The sequence below is a fragment of the Cydia splendana genome, chromosome 17, assembly GCF_910591565.1.
Source record: "Cydia splendana chromosome 17, ilCydSple1.2, whole genome shotgun sequence".
Classification (NCBI taxonomy): domain Eukaryota; kingdom Metazoa; phylum Arthropoda; class Insecta; order Lepidoptera; family Tortricidae; genus Cydia; species Cydia splendana.
The window spans coordinates 6114804-6140483 of NC_085976.1; the positions used below are offsets into that span (position 1 = coordinate 6114804).

Consider the following 25680-nt stretch of genomic DNA (forward strand, 5'->3'; position numbering starts at 1 on the left):
ATGTGGCGAGCTGACGGTGAGTGGCGAAACCGCGGACCCCTATTCCAGAGGGCCCTGTCATCTGGCCCTCGCCCCTGTGCTTGCCTTGATTGGCCAGCCAGATTGGAGTCGCAAGAGCGGGACCTATGCTCCAGGTTGAAAGTGTAAAATGTCATAACGCCGGCGGCCCGTTGAACGGATTACCGGGATCTGGCTACCGCAGACTCACCTCTCGACAACCTCTCAGCCGCTCCAAAGTGTTGCCCTGTTGTCGCACTGTGCGTGCGGCCATTGCATGGCCCACTCAATGAGTTGGCGAGTCACCACCTGTCATTTACAATTTTGAGACTGATTGTCACGGCAGGTGTCCGCTAGTCTCTCCCATAGCCCATTATCCAGTCCATCCAACTATCAAATCTATAGCCCATGACCTTAGTTCCCATCGCAGCACAAAAGTGCTGCACTGCAATAGTCTGCACCTGGCGGGGACCATCTCCGGATGTATCACATTGTGCGTTCGGGGATGGTATCCGCCACGTGTATCCCTTGCTTTTAGATTAACGTGGCTTCGGCCCCACGTACGCCTCCCAAAGGTCCGGGACCCCATGGTCCCGAGATATGGACAAGACATACAAATAATAATAATAATTTAGCCTATACGAGTATAAGTACTTCCCACTGCAGGGCACAGGCCTCCTCTCAAGCACGAGAGGGTTTGGGCTGTAGTCCCCACGCTAGCCCAATGCGGATTAGGGATTTTACATACACCTTTGAATTTCTTCGCAGATGTATGCAGGTTTCCTCACGATGTTTTCCTCACCGAAAAGATAGTCGTAAATATCAAATGATACTTACGAAGTAATATAATACTTATTTGAAATTTATCTTATGACTATTTTTATAGACCTTGAATTTACATAAGTGACAAGGCCCTTCGTCCTTACCCTAATAATGTTGTCAGTTGAGTCGTATCGCACCGATAGTTAGACCGTCTAATTCGCTATCGTAAATAACTTATTAAATTTAATAATACAAATTTTATTAACAACCTTTCGAGGCTGAGTGAGCAGTTCTATGCGACATTTAGCATAGTAAATAATAATAGTTATTTACGATACAAGTGCGGAAAAGAGGAAATTCGAAACGAGTCGCGATAAATTAAAACACGACGGAAGGGAGTGTTTTAAATCGACACGAGATGCGAATTACCTATTCGCACGTGTATCGTACAACGTTTTACAGTACATATGGCCCTTTAAACTTTTGACATACGCACGGAATGCGCGCTTTACGCACTGGTGCGGGAAAATAGCACCATATGTACTGTAAAATAAATTTATTTAGAAATGTTTCAGTAAATTTTTAAACTCGATTTTCTCTAGTTTATAAAAATGAAAGCTCTAGTGATTTGTGTTTTCCTTGCGCAACAAGCTTCAGGAATTATTTATCGTCTAAATGGTAAGTATTTTTTAATGTTTTTTTTTAATAACTTATTTTGTGTCCCACTGCTGGGCAAAGGCTTTCTTCCGCCACTCCTCACGGATTGGTGCATGTTCCTGCCAGTCGCTGGAATTTAATTAATTTCATTTTAACTGTAGTTGACTTTAGTATAGGTATATGTATATATATGGCGTTTGACTTTCAATCAGGAGGTCGTGGGTTCAAATTCTGGTTCGTACCAATGAGTTTTTCTGAACACGTACGGAATATAATTCGATATTTACTTACCACTAGCATTTTCAGTGAAGGAAAACATCCCGAGGAAACCTGCGTACATCTGCGAAGAAATTCAAAGGTGTATTTGAAGTCCCCAACCCGTATTGGGCCAGCGTGGGGAATATGTTAGAAAATAAAAAGGGGCCAAATAATATGGCGTGCTGCGCTAAACTTGCGACGGAAGTAATGGACATTGCGTCGGTTTTTAAATTTTATCTTAATTATTGAAACGCCTAGGCTATTCAATAATCGTCGGCATCCAATTTGATGCCTAAGCCGATAGTTAATTGAACTAGAATTGTACGTTGAGTACGTTAAATAGCTTGGCGTATTAAAAGTCAGCCCTTTGAAAACGACTGGTTCAGTCAGCCAAGTGATTGAACCTATAGTTTTTTTAAATCTAACCTAGATATACGTAAAAGATAAAGATAGTTTATTATTCAAGTAGGCATATTACAATGCGCGTATGAAAGTCAAATAAAGCTACACCGGCTCCAACCCTACACCTCTGCCTCGAGAAGATTCAAGTCCCCCTCAATTGGAGGAAAACTTTAACAAATTAAATAACATAAAAAATGTACCAAAATAAATACTTAGATGGGTCAATACCTAACTTAACCTAACCAAACATAAATTCATGAATGTCCAATTTAACTAAATGACTACACGACGTTCAGCCATCTGGTTAAGCGTTGCGACCAAGACTTGGCTGGATATTCTTTAGCTATCTAATTAGATGCTGGCGTTTAATGAACAGGCTAGGCGTCTAATTAGCTGGCTTATTTAACCAGTTGGCTGCTACACATATATTATACTACGTGTAGGATGAAGACGATGACGTTACCATGTTTTCAGCTTCGGAATATGCGCGTCTGCCTCAGCTGTTCTTCTTGGATAACTACCACAACTGTCTGATGGCTCCTGAAGACACCTACTGCTACGTGGACGCTAGACTTGTGACCAATGAGACCAATCAGCTGTTTACTGTCATACAGGTAACGTTATGATCGTCGTTCTTCAGTCAAGTCCCTTAATGCTGACTATCGTGACATGAGCGTTTCTTTTATTTTTTGCCATTTTTATATATTGTGACGTTTTTTGCCACTTTTGTGTAATTTCTAGTCAGGACCGCGAACCTTTTTCATCCTTATAGGAAAACAAAAGTGTCCTAAAATTTCCATACATTTATCAAACTTTCCTTTTTGTTACCGCCATACAACGTATATGGGGAAATGGTAACACAATAGGAAGAAAACTCTGGGACATATTTTTATCCCATTAGGATCGAAAGAGCTCGTGATTCTGAATAGAAATAACACAAAAGTGGCAAAAAAGGCCACAATATATAAAAATGGCAAAAAAATTAAAGAAACGCTCACATCATGTCATGTTGAAGACCAGGTTCCTCCATAGGCTTCTATTCCTCGCTAAGCACATGGCCTCGTGCAGTTTTAATTGCATAGGTGCAGTGATTTAATTTGAGTAGCGGAGGGTCCTGAAGTATGGCCCTGGTGCCTTCAACTTTGCCCGTTATGATCTTATGATACCCTTATTACATCCAGCGAGTAGCTCAGAGGAATTGTCCGGGGTCATTCTCTGAGGATACCTCTGCAGTTGCGTATAATTGCCACGTCTCTTTTCATACATTTTGTGTGGGTTGCGCCAATTAGACCACAGACATATTTATTGAGAATTACCGTCCGGATTAATCCCTACCGCTTCTTTCCGCCATCACTCTCATCATTATCATATCAGCCAGAGGACGTCCACTGCTGGACATAGGCCTCCCCCAAAGAGTGCGACAATAACCGGTCCTGCGCCACCCGCATCCAGCGGACTCCCGCGACCTTTACCAGGTCGTCAGTCTACCTTGTGGGGGGTCTACCCACGCTGCGCCTTCCTGTACGTGGTCGCCACTCGAGAACCTTTTCGCCCCAACGGCCATCGGTTCTACGGGCAATGTGACCCGCCCACTGACACTTAAGTTTAGCGATTCGGAGGGCTACATCGGTTACTTTGGTTCTGCTGCGGATGGCCTCATTTCTGATGCGATCACGCAGCGAGACTCCAAGCATAGCCTTCTCCATTGCCCTTTGAGTGACTTTGAGCCTTCTTATGAGGCACACAGTAAGCGGCCACAAGCCATCACTCTACACGACATGGATTCACCATTAGATCGTTGGCAGCCCTCTGTGCGTTTCTCCAGACATACAAACTAAAAATGCTTATTTTGACAGAAATATTTTTCTATACCACCTTATTTACTTTAAGTACCGTAAAACGGGGTGAGTAGGTTTCGCGAGGAGAGGTGGGTTATGACTGGGGAGAGAAGGTTTGAGAGGGGGGTGAGAAGGGATTTTAAGGCTATTGCTACAAAAATAATGTATTCCAATTTAAAATGGAGCTATAGTAATACGCATAATAAAAAAAAATCGATCCAACAATCTTCCAAAATCACCTTTGTATGAAAACCCCTCTCAACCCAAATACGAGGCACTACGGGGTGAGGGGTTTTCCTCTTTATCGTCAAAGTTATGAAATGGAACTACCCAAAATAAAATAAAAACTAAAATACAAACGTCCGAACACTTATTATATACACCATTCAGTTTTCATATGTAAAAATAAAATGTTATCGAGGTTTGAATTTCAGTTTTGACCCTACTCACCCCATTTTACGGTACCTTACAATCAATCAAATCACATTTTTTTCTAAACAAATTAAATAATAAATGAATGACGAGATATTTTATTAGGTAAATAACCGGTAAAAAAAACCAGTTCCAAATTGATTAATCGCGTGACGTCAATTCTAACAGGTTTCAAACTAGATGTGACGATTTTGCGTAAACATTCAAATAAAAAAAAATTATACGATAGGTTCGATAATTTGTATTACATGTTAACAACTTTATGCAAGGTTATGAGGGGACGCCATTATTTTTTAATTAAGTACCCTTAACTTACAAATCGTCAGGTGACAAGCCAAAGTCACTAATTACTTAAAAATAAATAAACGAAAATCAACTTTATTAGAGTACTAATGTGGTTCACTATGGCTATGACCTTGTGGTGGTAATTAGTGAGTTTTGCTTGTAACCTGACGAAATGTTTGATGACTTATATCGACCGGGATATGGACCGTGATTACCTTTTGTATTGTTTTCGAGCTCCCGATATTTGAACGACGGTCCATATCCCGGTCGATATGAGTCTAGTGAACTCTAGTGAGACCAACCGTAAATCATTCAAAACTGTTAAATTATTGACGGCAGTCAGCTCTGTTCCGCAGTCCCACAAAACGCCCAGCCACTGCCTGCCTGTAAAGCCGATGATCCTGGGTTGAAATCCCGCGGGCATTTATATGTGTGATGAACACACATATTTGTTACTGAGTCATGGGTGTTTCCTGTGTATATAATATAAGTATAGGACCCATAGTACAAAACAATACAGTCATTTGAAGAAGCCGTATAAACAGAGCAGTCTACTGCCAAGGAGACTCTTTGACATGACATCAGACGTTGAAAGTCATCGTTTGTCACTATGACATTACCTGACCCCCATTAACCTCTGGGTTATGGTGCCATGTACATAATTATTATAATGATGTATAAAGCGCAGGACAAAAGTCTCCGCATAGAGCTATTAGGTTGATTACCTACATCTGAATTTCTGTAAGTAAATTCTAGTTAAGTTGAAAACAAGCAATCATAACAAACTATATACTTAAGGAAAAATCACAAAAAATTACATATTATATGTACATGCATGTTTTATTAGATACTTAATTATATGTATATACCTTATACATTATAATACACATGTATATGTAAATTTTTGTGATTTTTCCTGAATGAGTAGAAATAAGATAAAAAATGCCAAATTTAAAAATAAAAAGTAAATTAGTGTACAACTTAAAATAAATGACTCCCCAAATAATCAAACTCTACCTATTTTTACACGACTACCCAAAAAAAAGAGTGCATTGTTTACCAAGCGATCGCGTAGCGAGAGGCGAGAGCTCAGCGCCACCTTTTCAGGTCGGGCAGAAATAATAATTCGTACCTATGTCTGTGCGGCTGACCGACTGTTCAATCAATCAGTCAATGGACCAAGAATTACTTTCTTGTATCAAATAATAAATTATCAAAAACGAACACACAGTTTTGATTCAATGTTGTTTCAAATTTTCAAAGTTTCAAAAATGTTAGATTGTCTTAACCGTCATTGATATTATACAATACTTACAATGCAAATATTACTAAATATTACTAGCGACCCGCCCCGGCTTCGCACACAAATTATACACAAACCTTCCTCAAGAATCACTCTATCAATAGGTGAAAACCGCATGAAAATCCGTTCAGTCGTTTTTGAGTTTATCGCGAATATACAAACACACAAGCAGACAGACGCGGCGGGGGACTTTATTTTATAAGGTGTAGTGATTGCTCACCAGTATGAAAAAGAACATGGCATGCAACAAAATGTATATCAGTTGAGACGTATTGGTTTTTGTTTGAAATTTGTTTGTTTTTTCTGCGCAGGAATACTCGGCCTACAGCAAAACGCACTTCAACCACACGATCGTCCACCGAGGCGTGTGCGTCACGCAGACGTGTCGTGATTACCTCGACAACTCCACAGGCCTGGTTCCTACTGTTGAAGCCTGTCTCAATGCTACGCTTTACAAGAGTCATGGTCTTCAGGTAAGAACTACAAACGCACTTGTAAAATTGTAATTTAAAATAATCGGCCAAGAGCCGTACTTACACTCTATATTATTTCTCCTATGTTACTTTTCTAAAATTTAGTATTTTGGGGTAAAAACTAGCCAAGACAAATTCTGAACTTTAATGACATTGACACCACAAGCAAACTAGAACTTGGCGCCCATATAGATCTCAATTGTTTTTCCGGCGAAGTCAACAACAACGAATATAAGTAATATTGAACTTGGCTCTCATTTCACATGTATGTTTTTGATGGGATATCATTACTTTTTGTATGGAAATTATTAGTATTTGGTATTATTCATAGTTGATTCGAAACTGACATGTATTTTTGCTATTACAAAATCATTAGGCGCTTAGTATGTAAACACACTGTTTTTTGGTCAATTTTACAAATCGTAAAAAATACACTGTTTATTTATCTCAGTTTCGTAACCACACAATACACAATTAACAAGCTGGATGCCGAACTTCATCTTGCTAGGTCATCTGGAAGTGGGTTAGGTTTTTGATGATAGGTCATAGATATTAGGACGGGATAGGACGGGATAGGTCAGTAGGTGAGTGAGTAAGAGTGCGTTTTAGATATTTGTAAAAAATGTTATTTTCCAGACCAAAGTGTTGGAAGACTTCGTCTACTGCACTAAGTTCGACGAGCCTGCTGGCTACGACATGGTCGACTATGCCGTGGCACTGCTGATACTGGTGCTAGTACTGTTCAATGTGGCTGGCAGTTTGACTGATTATGTTGGCTGCACTGAAAAAAAGAATATAGGTAAGATTGTAAGCCATTGTTGTCAAAGTAATAAAACTAATAATGTTTCGAACCCCTAGGTAAACATTCGATGGCGTGACGTGCGTTTGCGTTATGTCTAAGATTTTTTCACTTCTCATGCTCAAAAAGTGCACCTTTATGTCGTGCGTAGACGACATAAAATCGCATTTTATGCTCTAGAGCATAAAAGTAAAATTTTCTTCTAAGACTAAAGTAATCGGTCTCAACAGCCAAACAGTTAAAACATATTGCACAATTTTACTGAGCAATAAAATTGTGTAGATGACAAAACTTGTTATATTTTTTTTTTGCTTGAATTTATTAGAAATCCGTATTTTTTGTCATTAAATTTAGTAAATCACATAAAATAGGAGTCGATTATCGTTCAAAAATGCTCCGAAATGTTTGACTTGGCAGAAAACTAAGCGTCTGAAACTCTGATCACATCTTGAAAATTAAAAAAAAAAAATTAAAAAGTACAATTGGTACAATGCCTCAAGGGCCTATTTTAGATTTAAGCTAGTTATTAATTTCGTTTAGTAGTACCACTGTATATATATTGTATTAAAAAGTTAGTTGGCGGGAATTGGTTATAGTCACTTATGTATTATGTTCTTTCGCTTTACGACAATTTCGTGGTGTAAATTGCCGTGGAAAATATAATTATTTTCCTTGCAATCGAAGTGAAAAGCAGAGTGTACAACAAGGGCATAAACGTCCGTTTTTACCCTCGTCTACTATTTTGGTCTTCGCTTCGCTCAGACCCAGACAGAAAAAAATGCCTCTGGTAAAAATGGGTCACTTTATGCCCTTGTTGTACAATCTATACTATTGTATGCTGGGATTTTAAAAAGCGCGCAAAGCGGGACGTTTTGGAAACTCGAAATCCTGTACAAAATGATAGAGATGCACCGGATATTCGGTAACTATCCGGTGTCTGGCCTATCCGGCCATTATTTTACTATACGGCCGGATACCGGATAGTGACCTACTATCCGGCCGGATACCGGATAGTAACATTGCTTGATTTCCGAGTAAACAAATTGGATTTAAGAAACAGACTCGGTCATAATCGTACTTGTTTATTATTTTAAAACAATGTAATCATTCCACTGACTTGCACGCGCACTCATTTCGAACCTAGAAATGAGTCCGCGCGAACGTTCACTATGAAAAGGTCAAACCTGCAGAATGCGCACCTGAAAAACCGAAATGTAGGTATAGTTCCGCTGGCCGAACATTCGGCGGCCGGATACCGTATATTCGGCCGATGGTCAGGCCGAATATCCGGTATCCGGTTTCCGGCCAAACAACTATCCATTGCATCTCTAAAAATGACACTTAACGCAAACGCGTACGTCACGTCACGATCGAATGAAATTTACACTATAGTACTATGCCTTATGGGAAACGGTCGAAGAGATAGTTCAGATTCGGAAACCGCTACCATCTTTTAGTATGTTGTTGGGCATGGCATTGGGTCTCCAAAACTGCCGGGAGACAGCGGCGACGGCCATCTACTTCAGCGGAATGACGTCATCAAAATGACTTCCGCCTCGTTGCGAATATTGCATATTGTACCCAAACTATGCATGGCACGTAATCGTGTGGGGTATTGAATGAAAGCCAATTAAATATGCTATATTTCATTTATACATTGTGTACCAAAATATACAGCAGTTTAAGAGCCATTTTATAAAAAAAAAACAAAAAATATTCGATTATTTGGGTTTTACAACTAAACCAAAAGTCAGATTTTAAAGCAATGTACTACAAAATTAAAGACGACGTCTGAAGCCATACACTGATATCAATAAAATCAAAATTGGACCAAATATGTGGAAATTATGCATCAAAATGTAGGTATTTGCCAGTATAAATGCATTAAAGTTAAAAAAATCCAAATTGGTCATTTTCAGCATAATCCGCTTAAGCTTCTAGTATGTTATTAGACTTATTAGCAATATGACCTGGGTTTTAAAAATGCCGGCAGACCATCTCTATTGTCCCCCAGTGACGAATAATGACGTCATACAAATAATCACTGCTGAATTTCGTAAAATGTAAATTATAGCTATACGAGTCACACATACATGTATGTTACATGTAATGAAAGGTTATTAAATGTATTATAATTCACCTAAACATTGTTTGTAAAAAAATGTATGGTTTAAGAGCTAGAAACAAAGAAATACCACTTTTTATGGAAAAAGTAGATGTATATCAATTTTATAGCTAAACTAAAATATTCAATAAAATGTTGCGTAAAATATTTAAAAACCAGTTATTCAACTATACATCACAATTTAAATTTTAAATTTCCGATAAAAACTGTGGAAGCTGTGGAAAAAAACTAAAGCGCGCCAACGATTCTACCTTAATGCGCTCACATTATGCAAAGAATAGTTCTAATTATCGAGTATTATACATATACTAGCTGTGCCCGCGGCTCCGCCCGCGTGGAATTCGGTCTGTTCTGTTTCTCTCCCTCTCCCCTGGAGGCGGAACTTGAAGTAAAGTTGACAGATGGATATGCTAGAGGACTGTAGTCCAGATAAAATATTTTACAATTAGGTACCACTAAATAAAACTACACTCCATAATCAATAGTTTTTTTCGCAATTATTCAAATTTTACACGTGATTTAAACGACAGAGTAGTAGGTGTATATCGGACGATACAGTAAGGTATAGGCGCGCGAGCGAAAGCAAAGCGGCCTGTCTGGTTAGAGCGCCACTCACCGTGGTCTTCATCCTAGACTCCTGAGGAAGACCACGTGCCCCTTGTAACCTCAATGCGTTGCGAGACTTTCGCGAATCATTCGATTTTTTTCGGGAAGGCATGGTAATACGTATAAAATGCGAGTCCCAAATCGTTTGACTCCGCAAACTACCAGTGCCGGATTAAGATATATATTTTGATGCCCTAAGCATTTCTAGACCATGGTGCCCCCTCTCCCTAGGGTCATCAAGATTATATTGAATTTTTTTGGTAAATTGAGTGACGTTCATTGCCGCATTACAGCTGAGTATGGAAATCAGTCACATCATTTTATCACGAAAATTGACAGTCCTGCAGCAGTCACGTTGTCACGTTGCAACAGAGTAATGCTGCAGTGAGTCGCCACCCGAATATCACCTTTATCATAACTTAGAATGTTATTGAAAACGCGAGCGAAGCGAGCGCGAAAATTTTTCGATATAAAAAACGCAATTTGATAGACAGTTGTACATTTTTACTTTTAGTATGGAAATCAGTCACATCATTTTATCACGAAAATTGATAGTGCTAGTGCTGCAGCAGTAACGTTGCAACAGAGTAATGCTGCTCCAGTTGCCACCCGAATATCACCTTTATCGTAACTTAGAATGTTATTGAAAACGCGAGCGAAGCGAGCGCGAAAATTTTTCGATATAAAAACGCAATTTGATAGACAGTTGTACATTTTTACTTTTAGTCTGGAAATCAGTCACGTCATGTTATCACGAAAATTGACAGTGCTGCAGCAGTAACGTTTCAACAGAGTACTCGTAATGCTGCTGCAGTTGCCACCCGAATATCACCTTTATCATATCTCAGAATGTAATTCAAAACGCGAGCGAAGCGAGCGCGAAAATTTTTCGATATAAAAAACGCAATTGTACATTTTTACTTTTAGTCCCAACCAGGCGCGAATCCAGGATTTCAAACAGAGAAGGGATGGGACAGTTTTCTATCAGCCTAGCTTCGCATAGAGCTCGATATTTAAGTGTCTCAGCGAGGTTGTTTTCATACAGAAAAGATGCAAGAAAGCAGAGCTTGGAATTGACCAAGTGAATTAAATTGGCGAAATGTGAGCAAGGCAGAAGGCCCAGCTGCGAAAGAGGAAAGCTTGGATTTGGATCCACGCCCAAGTGTAATTAAGGCAGAAGATCAACTTTGCCGTAAGGCAGAAGGCCTCGCATAAGACCACACGCCGAACTGCAAAAGAGTGGCTTGAAATTGAATCTATGCATGTAATCACGACTCTTCTACTGCTCGCTCTTTGGCTTCACTCGAAAGCGCTACTTGATAGGATGCTTTTAGTTTTCGGCTTTCACGGGGCCCCTGAGACCTAACAGACAGTTACACAAACAGAAACAGTGAGACAGTTAGGTCTCAGGATCGCGGCTAAGGAGCAACTCGCCTTGGCCGACAAATCTGCCGTGCAAGAGAGCAAAATTCGCTATAAAATCGGTAACATATGTCGATAAAATCGGCTGGCCGCAAGCCCGAAAGCAAGTCTCTTACTTTTAGTATGGAAATCAGTTACGTCATGTTATCACGAAAATTGACAGTGCTGCAGCAGTAACGTTGCAACAGAGTAATGCTGCTCCAGTTGCCACCCGAATATCACCTTTATCATGTCTTAGAAAGTTATTGAAAACGCGAGCGAAGCGAGCGCGAAAATTTTTCGATATAAAAACGCAATTTGATAGACAGTTGTACTTTTTTACTTTTAGTATGGAAATCAGTCACATCATTTTATCACGAAAATTGACAGTGCTGCAGCAGAGTAGGTACTCGTAATGCTGCTGCAGTTGCCACCCGAATATCACCTTTATCATATCTCAGAATGTAATTGAAAACGCGAGCGAAGCGAGCGCGAAAATTTTTCTATATAAAAAACGCAATTTGATAGACAGTTGTACATTTTTACTTTTAGTCCCAACCAGGCGCGAAAAAGTTTGCTCCTCTTTCCTAAGTAGCGCCATAAGATTCAGGGGCAAACTTAAGTCAATCGAGTGTTGTGGCCACCCCCCCTTTTAGGGGTTGAATTTTTATAGCCTATAACCTGGCCGGGGATTTTCTCGACAGATTAGTAAAGTTTTCATCAAAATCCGTTCAGCCGTTTTCACGTGATGCGCGTTCAAATAAACAGACAAACAGATAAACAGACAAACAGACAAAAATTCTAAAAACTGTTGGAACGTGTTCTGTTATCAATTCTAAGTATCCCCAGCCAAATTTTTTTCGATTATCTTCCATGTACAGACTTTCGACCCTCTTCAGCTTTATTATATGTATAGATATATTGGTACACAATGTATAAATGAAATATAGCATATTTAATTGGCTTTCATTCAATACCCCACACGATTATGTGTCATGCATAGTTTGGGTACAATATGCAATATTCGCAACGAGGCGGAAGTCATTTTGATGACGTCATTCCGCTGAAGTAGATGGCCGGTGCCGCTGTCTCCCGGCAGTTTTTGAGACCCAATGCCATGCCCAACAACATACTAAAAGTTGGTAGCGGTTTCCGAATCTGAACTATATTCCCATAAGGCAGTGCACTACTAAGGGTGACTAAGGGTACAGACATTACGTTCTTATAATATAACCACCATGTTGGTGGAAAACATGCATAAGGTGCACCTGGTGGTTACCTACTGCAGTCAGGACGCCTGCAACTCCAGCGGTACATCGTAGTGTATTGAAGTGTGTGAAGAGAGATATCGGATTGAATAGCTGTCCATAAATTAAGTCATCGGTTTTTGACGATTTTTGACCCCCCCCTCCCTAAAATCATCCAGTTGAAATGACGTAATTTATGAATAGCCCCATATGTCGACGCGGAATCGGCAAAATCCGATAGGAATAAGCGTTTTAGTCTGCGCAATAAGAGCGAAAAAGTCGACGGCTTTTTCGCGAGAAAGAGCGAGAATTAGTTTTAAAACTTCGTGTAATTTAAAACCAGATAGAGATTAATGTTATACAATAAAGAAATATAATAGAGAACCCATGAATACAGGTAATTAATTATAAGTTAACCGGAGCATAAATGAGTAGGTACTTTCCGGTGTAAAGTTAACTCACTGTCGTTAAAATAAACATTTACCAAAATAAATTAAAAATTTGCTATCTATCTCAAATAGATAGATATCTAACTATACATTTGTCGTACTAAACACTACATGTTTAATTAAAGAAATTCAATAGTACCTACGAGACCTACGTAGCTTGTAATTATCGTAAAAATTGACAGTGCGGTGCGCGGTGACGTACAGTACGTGCGTGAGCGCGTGTGGCAACCAAACCAACTGGCTTGCTTTTCTATCGTGAGCGGTAACAGATTCGTAGGTTTAAACTCATTGTTATGCGCAGGAGGCCAACTGCTGCTATGCTTCTCATTCAAACGCAACTGGGTGCGCCTGTGCACAGCGGCGGGCGACGGCCCGGAGCCGAGGCTGAAACGACTTAAATGCTTCACCGGACTCAAGTAAGACATCAGCACATCGGTAACTCGCGGCATTTAGGTAGCACTTAAAAGATTAGTGATGAGTACACATCGGTAACTCGGGGCATTTAGGTAGCAGGCACAGACTAGTGATGTGACAATGTTCTTCCTATACGAGTCGAGAAAAAAAAAACCACTAAAAAACGGAAATTAATTAAACTAATCTTTTAAGTGCTACCTAAATGTCACGAGTTACCGATGTATAGACATCACCTTCTTACAGCTGGGAAAGCGTTGCATACGAAAAAAGCCTAGAGTCCCGTTTTCTCACGAATTTTGTCCACGTAATATACTGGATGTTTATTTTTTGCCAGCCATATTCTGCGTAGTGAACTCATAGATCATACTAAACAACTTTTATTATAAGGCCAACACCGAAATCGCGAAAAAAAATTTGGCTGTTTCATACATTCCGGCTGATTTCTATGGGCAGCCAAATTTTTTTACGCGATTTTGGCATTGCTCCCATACCTACTAAAAGTTGTTCTGTATGACCTATAAATTCACAACGCAGAGTATGGCTCGTGAAAAAAAAATACTTACCTCTTGTATATGTGTGGCTATAAGTTAAGGACATGCCACAGTTCTTCACGGATTCCATTACCAGACCTGGATTTTGACAAAAATGCAAATTATCAGGAATTATATTATACTTATTTATATATTATATTTATTAACAAACGAATCATATTTTATTAATAAACGGTAATTTCGTCTTTTTTTTTAAGTCTGTTAAAAAGTAGTCGGCGACAAGCTTGTATCAAAATTGGTTTGACAAAAACTTATTTCTGTTACAGAACTATCACGACAATGCTCGTAATCATGGCACACTCTCCGCTAAACTCCGCAATGTCCACCAGCGATCCAGAGTTCCTAGAAAACGTACGTTCATAACAGAAGTTACAGATGTAGCGCATAATCGTTTTCCATCGTACTTTTCTCGGAAACGTTCGTATTTGTCATGCTATTACTTCAGTCAACTTCAGTACCTTTTGTACCGAGACTGACTGAAGTGGCAAGACACGAACGTGTTATAAATACGATGGTAAATAATTATGCACTACAATTGTATCGCATGAATCGCATCTAAGGTCAATGAGGGAAAGACATATACAATGAATACAATTGATGAATGATGGACACAGGAGGTGGCCATAGGAAGTTTACGATAGAACAACGCAATCAAATTGTGTTGGGTTTGTTAGAAGTGTTAGAACCGTACTAATAATTATATAAACTTTTTTATCAAAATTTTGATCGTGAAGATCGTAAGTATTTACGTTCCAGATATACCACAACGCTGCAGCAACATTCCTATTCAACGGGACACTGATCGTCCAGACCTTCTTTTTGGTCTCCGGGTTCCTTCTAGCCTATAACCTGCTGCTGATGGAGGAGAAACGACCAATCGGCTGGGACATGCTGCCGAAGGGTGTACTCATCAGATGGCTCAGGTGAGGACATATATTATAAATAAACCATTGTTAAAGCATAGTAAGTCTCCGCGTTTGTACAATTACAAATTATATTCGAGTTTTGAACTCTTAGCACCACTTGCACCATCTCAGTAACCCGGGGTTAACCGGGTAAACCTGGAGTTACGAGTACAATTTGACACTAGGTTAACGGTGGCGCATATAGAAACAAAAGAAAGTTACAAGTATACGTCAAAATTGGCCAGTCTTACGAGGATAGTTGGCAGTGGCGGAGTGACACTCTTCCCACCGGATTGCCTTTATTCCCGTGGGAGTTGTGGATTATCGGACTCACTAGGGAGTATTGGACAATGTGGAAACTTTGTTTTGTCATCGTCATTTTGTTTTAGATTTGCACCCGTGAACGCCGTGGTTCTGGCCTTCGTGGCCACGTGGCAAAGGCATTTGGGAAGTGGACCTTTATGGAAGGTAAATATAAAGTAGTTTTTATATAGTTCAGAATACACCTATATTTAAGTAGTAGGTATAGTTCACTTCTGTGAATGAGATGAATACTTATATAATGATCTCACAAGTCGAAATCTGTCAAAAGGGTAGTCAGTGCCAGTGCAGTAGGTGCGTGACAAAGAACTTCCGTTTAAAATCATAGCGTTGGTTACGTCGAAATTGCTGTTAAAAATCTGAAGGCGTTTATTTGTTTGTTTTCCGAGATAACTTACCGCGATTTACAAACCGGTTCTATTAAAATTAGTCATACTCCGCAATGTAAAACATAGTTATTATTATTTAAGTGTTTTACAATGTCACCTGAAAATTCGAAAAAAATATTGTCTAAATTCGTGCATTTACGTCTTATTGGAAAGTGCAGGGATTTTCTATAAGACAGCCAAAACTTTCCCTGTGTGTTGTCGCGTGGGAGAACACAGTACATCAGTAGGTATATTTTTGAAAGAAGAATAATTAATGGAAATATGTATAGATGGTCAAGCAAATCCTGTCAGTAGAAAAAGGCGCGAAATTCAAATTTTCCATGGGACGATATCCTTTCGCGCCTACATTTTTCAAATTTGCCGCCTTTTTCTAATGACAAGATCTGCTTGACCCAGTATATACATTAATTTACGTAAAGAAAAAAAGACATGTAGAAAAAAAATACATTGACGCTAAAATAGGATGCCCCACTCAGCATAAATCCACGGCAAATCGGCAATCCGTAGCCGCAGGACTAAGTTAGAACTAGGGATTGCAATCCGGATTATTCGAACTTCGAAAATCCGGATTATCCGCCAATTTTTCAATCCGTTTCTAAATCCGGATTTTTAAACCCAAATCCGAATTTTCGGATTTTTTGTTAAACTATTATACAATTGCCTTTTGCACCGTTAAAATGTTCTGATTACTGCAAATAAGCAAATGTACAGTCAGCAGTCAGCCAAATATCGTAATAGGTATAACTTTGTTGCCATAGAAATAAGGATGTGTTACGATATAGTGGCGAAATATTGAGAGACCAAAGCGGCAGCTTCAGTGGCTCGGACACTTAGAGTTAATGGGAGAGGACCGTGCCGTGAAGAGAGCGTACTTGGGACAACAAAATGGGAGACGCCCGAGTGGACGTCCTAGGTACCGCTGAAACGACGTAGTTGCTCAAGACCTGCTCAACCTCGGCCATGGCGACTGGCGAGAGCTATTGCAAGACCGAGAAACATGGCGTGATCTGGTGTCGGAGGCTAGGACTCACTTTGAGTCGTTGCGTCACCGTAGCCGTAGTAAGTACCTAATGGTAGTATCCAGAAAGGGAAATGGGGACTACCTACGTTTGTATTAAAAGGCGATTTATCGGCGGTGGTCGTCCATATTTGTCTTAAGGCGGAAATTAATCTAATAAATGTTTTTGCAACTAGGCTTATAAAAATAAATATTTTTTTTTGTTGAAATAAGGTTTAAATAAATACCTACGTAGATGAAAAAATACCATCTTGCCTTTTCGCAATGAGAAATTTGCGAATTAAGTTATCCAAATAACGGCTACAAATAAGAAATCCCTATCACAGTTATAAACCCTGGTAGGGTTGAATACATAATAATATCGGTATTTAACTAAATTTAAGACAAACTCTTTATTTCACTTACGCGAGCGGAGCTGCGGGCCCGTCTAGTATAAGATAATATTTGTAACTGACGATTCGAAAGTGCTTGTTGCTAAGCCTACTCAATAAAGAATATTTTGACTTTGGCTTTGACTTAGGTTCCGCAACTTCCGCAGTGGAGATGTGCTAAAACCCCCAAGAAATTTTGATCTCAGTGTTGTGACTGTAGGATTCTTAATTAAAATTATTAAACAAGATATTTTTTTGTTCAAGTTGCTTTTGTTATTGATATAATATAACTGTGTAATTAATATTAACTTGTTATTTGATCATAAGACTATTACAGTAAATAAAAAGACAAATTTCTTATTAGAAAGTCGTTTTTTTTTTATTTATTCCTGGTACCTAGAAAACATTCCCTAAATCCGGATTTTATCCGAAGTTCGGATTTCGGCGTGAAAATTATCCGAAAATCCGGATTTTGTAAAATAGATTCGGATTTGCAATCCCTAGTTAGAACGAGGCCAAGACGGTTGCTCAAGATAGAAAGGCGTGGAAGGATCTCGTGGAGGCCCTTTGCACCTCCGGGGTGCCCTAGGACAAGCAACAACAACAACAACATTCCGTAGCGCTGGTTTTCAGTGGGGACCTAACATAAAACGATGAATTAGTGGCGACACGTAAGCCAACACAAAGAAAAACGACACAAAAAAGTAGCACAAAAAAAAGAAGACGCAAGTCTGCCCTTACGGATGCATGTTGTAACCTAAGATATAAATAAGACCTACTGTAAACACATGTACACATTATACCCCGTTTCATTTACCATAGCGGGATTCCACTTGAGACGGTGATTAAAAATAAAAGATTTTTATAAACAATACGAGTAGTGACAACAAAGGATACCCAGCATAATTTTTTGCCACCACATGCTGACTTTGAAGAGCAAAGCTCGTAAAGCAATTCACTGATTTAAACTTTCACGATTTTTACACATTATTAAATTGGACAACGGGGACTTACGGCGCGATTCGGAAAATGAATTGGCGGCCGCAATAATATTGGAGCGGCGTTAATAATAGCGTAAGCGCCAACCGCCATAAGGTACCTTTTGCCGCGGAACGTCACATATCTTTACTATTTCATATCTAGTGAATCTCTAATTCATTTCCCGAATCGCGCCGTTAATCGCGTATTAAAGTTTAAAGATTTACCTCCAAAGTTTCGAGGACGGCGTTGTCCCTGTCCCCGTGGTCTCGAACTGATAAACAAGACCAAGTGCGGGTAGTTCCAAAAACTCGCGCGGCTAGAAGATGTTGATGTCAACTATGAGCCAGTCTTCTCCGAGACCACGGGAACAACGCCGTCCTCGAAACGTCGGAGGTAAATCTTAAAACTTAAATACGCGATTAAGTCCTGTTGTACAATTTAATAATGTCGTAAAGCAATTGTTAAACTAATCAACATTATGGTTCTCTTTGTGCATTTTCAAGTGGAATCTCGCCATGGTAAATTAAATGGGGTACATGGGTGTGCAATAATTGATATGAATATGAATATGAAATGGTTTTCAGTCGTTGGTGCACAAGGAGGCAACCCAGTGCAGAAGCGACTGGTTCTACAACTTGTTGTATGTCAACAACTACGTGGACAATTCAGACTGCATGCCGCACACATGGTGAGCCATCATCACCAGCCTTTAGGGCTGATTTAGACAGCGCGCGAACTCGCATGCGATTTTAGTTACATTGCGGACTGTTGGTTAGGTACGTCCAATTCAACCGACTGATCAAAACCCGCAATGTAATGAAACTCGCATGCGAGTTCTCGCATCGTCTTAATGAGCCCTTATTGGATCTACAATCTTGCACTAAACTCTACGTTATGAAATATACAGTTCTAGTTCTAGTGTATAATTCTTTTCCATCATAATTTCACGGAAATGTTCGTACGTATGTTGATATTTCAGTCAGTCTCGGTACAAAAACTACTGAGGTTGACTGAAGTAGCATGACAAATACGAACGTTTCCGTTTGCTATTTTTGAGTTTTGTTGGTCACTTGACGATAACACCGGCCTCAAAATCGCGGGGAAAATGTTCGATTTCATACATTTCGGCTGATCGTGACTTTTTCCACTATTAAAAGGCTAATAGTTGAAAAAACCCCATGGGCTTCAACTTCAGTTGCATTTTGTACGTTCAGCAACAATCTAATTGTTTTATAGCTTACATTTACAGTTTATTTCCATAGGTACTTAGGAGCGGATATGCAGCTAAGCGTTCTCGGGCTGGTAGTATTCTGCCTCGTGACCAGCGCCAAGTTCCGCCAGATGGCCGTCGCCGCCGCGATCTTGGTTGGCCTGGTAACACCGGCGGTCCACATCGTCGTTCAGAATCTCAGCCCTATCCTGTTTGTTTCACCCGAGTAAGTAGTTTACTACTCCCCTTCCCAGTCTCTCTTCTTCTTTCTCGGTCCCTCATTGCTGAGGATCGTGACCATATGTGTGTTTATCTCCATTTTGTGCGGTCATATAAGCCATGGGATGGGGACTGCACGTTGCAGACTACCGTTAGCTGACCTCTTCAGTGCTTCTTCATAGCATTCGATCATTTCATAATGTGTGACCCCAAGCACTTCGCTATTTATTCCGCCTAAAATTATGTATTTCTCTACATCATGATTGGACACGGCATAATATGTCCGAAGAATCTAAGGGCCCGTCCATGGTCCCTAGTACTTACATCGCTTGTGTTACCTGGTCGTAACGAATGCTGATCTTATGATGAACCCAAAAGTTGCATAGTAGAACTCACTCTTCAGTATCTACTAGTATTAGCTTAGGTTAGCTTAGCTTGAGGCAGAACTCATTAGATTCGTATTGATGAGTCCAATTTTTTGGGAGTTTTAAGTACAATCGGCAATAATAATGTGTTTTGAAAAATGATTAGTCAAAAGTATCAATTAACTCAGTTATGTATTGAATTCTTGGAATCCCTCCGTAAGTACTCAAATTAAGAAACCCGTGTTCACAGAGTGGCCCGTAAAATCTTCGTGACAGACCCGACTTTCAACAACCTGTACAAGCGCGGGCACACGAATCTAGTCAACTACGCCATCGGACTGGCGTCGGCGATGCTGGTCTATCGGCTGCAGCAGCACAAGTTTGACGTCACCAAGTATAAGGTACAAGAGACAGTCCTCACTTTCAACAACCTGCATGTACAAGCGCGGGCACACGAATCTAGTCAACTACGCCATCGGACTGGCGACAGCGATAAGATAAGATAACGATGCTAGTCTAATGGCTGCAGCAGCACAAGTTAGATCAATAATGCGCGTGGCGTTTGGCGAAGATGTAATGTAATTAAATAATATTTATGAGTAAGAAATTAAGATACTAAATTTTCAGTAACGGAACATTGTTCATTTAATAGGGGGCGCCACTACCACTATCCATCACAATCTGGGCGTCGAAACATGAAAATCGAAATTTCGTTATCTAACCTATCTATCACTCATGCATATTCGAGCGATAAAGAGGCAGATAACTAAATTTCGATTTACGCGTTTCCCGGTAGACCCTTGTTAACAAACCGTCTTGATGCATCAATGTCATATCTTATTGTTTGTGAAAACTTGTCAAAAAACAGTAAGGCGCAGTATGTATCTATGATTTACTAGCTAGCTTAGTGCTGCACTCTGGCGGCAGAACATTGCAGTAATACCCCCTATTACCTAAATGTTAAAATCAGTCTTTAAGGCCTAGAGTTGACTATAGTGACAAAGAAACACAAGACTAGGATGGTAACCATTATGGTAAACAATTATAGTTTTTGTCACTTGTAACTCAGTGTGGTTCGTTTATCGTTTGTCGCTTTACACGAAATACTTCGGCGGTAGTAGCATGTATCCATAAATTGGAAAAGGAACTTAGACTATCCATCATCTGTCTTCAACGAGTACTGAGATACTTCGGTCACATAGCTCGCAGAGACCCTGACAACTTGGAGAGACTTTATGGTGATGGGAAAGGTGGACGGCAGACGGCCTAGAGGACCAAGTCCAACGAGATGGTATGACCAAATATCCGCCCAAATGGACATCACACTAAGCAACGCTTTCCACAAAGAAACCGACAGGGAGAAGTGGAGAGCTGCCATAGGAAAAATTAGCAAGCGGAGTCACGATCCTCAGCAGTGAGGGACCGACTTAATAGAAGAAGAAGTAGCATGGTACGGTTTTTATCGCCTGTCACTATGCCTGTCACTTTCGCACTTACATATGTACTTGTTAGAACGTGACAGGCATGGTGACGCGGTAAATATGCGACCATGCTTTTCTTGGTCTAACTCTAGATAAAACGTTTCGAAAGAGAGGATCACACTACAGAACTGTCGGCCTGATTCGAACTACAAGATACGTCAAAAATTTGCTAAAGATATGACATGGATCGGATATGTCAGTGTCAAAAGTGACGTTTTTGTTTGAAGAAACGTCACTTTTGACACTGACACTGATATCCGATCTATGAGCAGATTTTTACGTAACTTAAAGTTTGAATCAGGCCGTGTGTCTCAATCGTAACTACTGGTTATTGTTGTTATAAGTTGACATTGGTCCGTGTGGCTATCATAATCATACCTACATTGTTTTCCATTAATGACGGTTTAATGTATAATTTGACGACCGGTCTGGCCTAGTGGGTAGTGACCCTGCCTGTGAAGCCGATGGTTTTGGGTTCGAATCCCGGTAAGGGCATTTATTTGTGTATGACCACCAATATTTGTTCCTGAGTCATGGGTGTTTTCTATGTATATACTCGTAGGTATGTATTTATCTCTATAAGTATGTATATCGTCGCCTAGCACCCATAGTATATACAAGCTTTGCTTAGTTTGGGGCTAGGTTGATGTGTGTAAGATGACCCCTAATATTTATTTATTTATTTCAGAAATATACTCCCTTATACTACGGGCTGTTCCCATTATTCGTGTTTCTAATCTCGAGTGGCAGTTTCCTATACATCGACGGCATAGAGATTCCGCTGGCGGCGCGGGCGGTTTACGCGTGCGCTTTAAGACTCCTGTATGGACTCGGTTTTGCTGCGCTTATCACTGGCGCGGTCTTTAAGTTTGAAAGTAAGTTGTTAATCAAATTCGAAGTATATTAGAGTGGGTCAAATCTTGGAACTCTTGGAAGCTAAATTTAACCCACTTCCCGATTTCCGATTCCATAATTATGTAAACCGGATGACAAATTGACAACGCAATATTAAAATGACATGGAGTTGATCTGATGTTGGAGACAGAAGGTCAAGAAGGTGACCCTGGGAACTCTCCGATAAAACAACGTAAACTAATTGTTTGGGATTTGTTGGAATAGTCTCGATGAGCACAGAATAACTAATAGTTGCTATTAGTTGCCAGTGGAAAGAACAGTTCTGTCAGCGATAAAAGCTTGTGTTTAAGTACTAAAAATGTTTGCTAAAACTTATTTGTACCTCAGATCTGTACCGCGGCGTGCTAGAGTGGCGTGGCTGGGACCCTCTAGGACGCCTGTCTTATGCGGCCTTCCTGGTGCATGTGAGCATCATCAGAACTGCGACTGGCGCCTATGCTGTGTTGACGTACAGCTCCATCAATCAGTTGGTGAGTTAATACAATCTTACAATAGGTAACGCCAGAAGAGCTGAGGTGAATGATTAGAAACAAAGCTACACAGAGTACTAAGGGCCACTTGCACCATTCACTAACCCGGGGTTAACTGGTTAAACCTGGAGTTGCCATGGTGGTAAAATTTGACACTGGATTAACGGTTTAACCGGTTTACCCCGGGTTAGTGGGATGGTGCAAGTGTCGCTAAGAGAATCGCAAAAACAGTATTGTATGTATGAATGGGTGAATGTGACTTAAGTGACGTAAGACGATATTAAGCTAAAAAAAACCTCGAAGAAACTTTTTGGTCCATCTTGCAGTTGGCAGTTGCTATAGGTATGAAAAAACCGGGCAAGTGCGAGTCGGACTCGCGCACCAAGGGTTCCGTACCATAATGCAAAAAAAACGGTCACCCATCCAAGTACTGACCACGCCCGACGTTGCTTAACTTTGGTCAAAAATCACGTTTGTTGTATGGGAGCCCCATTTAAATCTTTATTTTATTCTGTTTTTACTATTTGTTGTTATAGCGGCAACAGAAATACATCATCTGTGAAAATTTCAACTGTCTAGCTATCACGGTTCGTGAGATACAGCCTGGTGACAGACAGACGGACGGACGGACGGACGGACGGACGGTCGGACGGACGGACGGACGGACGGACGGACAGCGAAGTCTTAGTAATAGGGTCCCGTTTTACCCTTTGGGTACGGAACCCTAAAAAGAATACTAATTCTAAATCTCGCTCGCTGTCATTACATAAGTACATGATATTGTTGTTGTGTGCGTGACTTCAACTTTCGTGCCCATACCTATACAATCATTACCGTCAAACGCTCTTAAAAGATCTCCACAAAAATTGTATCATAAAAAATCTACTACTTTCAATCGAATGATACAATTTGTGTGGGTATTTTTTAAGAAGTTGCCAGGTACCTAAATCACATTTTAAGCGTAGTCCCTATTCACCCCAGCCATCCCTATTTACCCCGGTTGACGTTACATGTTTACACCCTAACCCCCGTATTTATAAAATTTTTCCTCCGAGAATTTTACACACCTTTGTTTAATTCTGTCCCGCATGCCAATTCCAACGTACACTGACATCAGAATGATGGCATTTACTTATCGTGCATTACGTATAGTAAATATAATAAATATAGTAATGTAAAGTAAAAAATAAAAGTATTTTTTTTTTCAGGTGATGATGTGCCTTGGCGTATTGTGCCTGTCATACATAATCGCTGCTCCGCTATGGATGATGATCGAAGCTCCCTTCTGCGAGCTGGTGAAGGTCTGCTTCTACCCTAAGAAGACCAAACATAAGCCTGAATTGACAGTACAGTGCGAGGGAAAAAAGGAGACCATTTGTATTAAATTATAAAAGAACTATACCCCTATAGTGTAAATTTTAGAGATGCAACGGATAGTTGTTTGGCCGGATACCGGATATTCGGCCTGCCCATAGGCCGAATATTCGGTATCCGGCCGCCGTATTTTCGGCCGGCGGAACTATACCTACATTTAGGTTTTTCAAGTGCGCATTGTGCAGGTTTTGACCTGTTTCGTAGTGAACGTTCGCGCGGACTCATTTCTAGGTTCGAAATGAGTGCGCGTGCAAGTGAGTGGAATGTTTAAATTGTTTTAAAATAGAAACGGGTACGATTATGACCGTGACTGTTTCTTATTACAATTTTGTTTACTCCGAAATCAAGCAATGTCACTATCCGGTATCCGGCCGGATAGTAGGCCAGTATTTTAACATTTGGCCGGATACCGGATAGTAACCGAATATCCGGTGCATCTCTTAAATTTTATTCGATAGCGTGACGACGTCCCTAGTAGCATTTTCGTTGGGGCCCACGGTGCCAACGGTAGGGAAAACGTTGGGATGAGGTTCGTTCCGTAGCCAACATTAATTTTGTATTGGCCCACCATCGCATTTACCAACATTGGCAGTGGCAGTGATGCCCAACAATGGGCCTTTGTGTATTTTGCTACCGTTCGCTAAACAACGATATCATTCGTTGGCCCAATGGTGACGAATACCGCATTTACCAACATTGGCTGTGGCACGGATGCCCAACAATGGGCCTTTGTGTATTTTGGTAACGTTGGCTAGTCAAGGATATCATCCGATGGCCCAATGATGACAAATATCGCATTTACCAACATTGGCTGTGGCACTGATACCCAACAATGGGCCTTTGTTTATTTTGGTAACGTTGGCTAATCGACGATATCATCCGATGGCCCAATGACGACAAATATCGCATTTACCAACATTGGCTGTAGCATTGATGCCCAACAATGGGCTTTTGTGTATTTTGGTAACGTTGGCTAATCAACGATATCATCCGATGGCCCAATGATGACAAAAATCGCATTTACCAACATTGGCTGTGGCACTGATGCCCAACAATGGGCCTTTGTTTATTTTGGTAACGTTGGCTAATCAACGATATCATCCGATGGCCCAATGACGACAAATATCACATTTACCAACATTGGCTGTAGCATTGATGCCCAACAACGGGCCTTTGTTTATTTTGGTAACGTTGGCTAATCAACGATATCATCCGATGGCCCAATGACGACAAATATCGCATTTACCAACATTGACTGTAGCATTGATGCCCAACAATGGGCCTTTGTGTATTTTGGTAACGTTGGCTAATCAACGATATCATCCGATGGCCCAATGATGACAAATATCGCGTTTAACAACATTGACTGTGGCACTGATGCCCAACAATGGGCCTTTGTTTATTTTGGTAACGTTGGCTAATCAACGATATCATACTATGGCCCAATGACGACAAATATCGCATTTACCAACATTGGCTGTAGCATTGAGGCCTAACAATGGGCCTTTGTGTATTTTGCTACCGTTCGCTAAACAACTATAACATTCGTTGGCCCAATGGTGACGAATACCGCATTTACCAACATTGGCTGTGGCACGGATGCCCAACAATGGGCCTTTGTGTATTTTGGTAACGTTGGCTAGTCAAAGATATCATCCGATG

General features: G+C 40.4%; 1 protein-coding gene across 1 annotated transcript; it reads left to right on the forward strand.

The window, feature by feature from the left end:
• Nucleotides 1-24035, forward strand: LOC134798963 (nose resistant to fluoxetine protein 6-like). Its single transcript, XM_063771389.1, has 14 exons — nt 1-16; nt 2551-2690; nt 6246-6407; nt 7044-7206; nt 13336-13450; nt 14266-14350; nt 14756-14922; nt 15294-15372; nt 18569-18672; nt 19247-19420; nt 20029-20179; nt 21948-22134; nt 22502-22644; nt 23853-24035. Exons 1-14 carry the CDS (start codon nt 1-3, stop codon nt 24033-24035), a joined length of 1869 nt encoding a protein of 622 aa, XP_063627459.1.
• Nucleotides 24036-25680: the final 1645 nt, after the last annotated feature.

Coding starts and splice junctions, on each gene's coding strand:
- LOC134798963 (XM_063771389.1), top strand. Junction 6,408..7,043: donor ACAAGAGTCATGGTCTTCAG/GTAAGAACTACA, acceptor GTTATTTTCCAG/ACCAAAGTGTTGGAAGACTT. Junction 19,421..20,028: donor ATCCTGTTTGTTTCACCCGA/GTAAGTAGTTTA, acceptor CCGTGTTCACAG/AGTGGCCCGTAAAATCTTCG.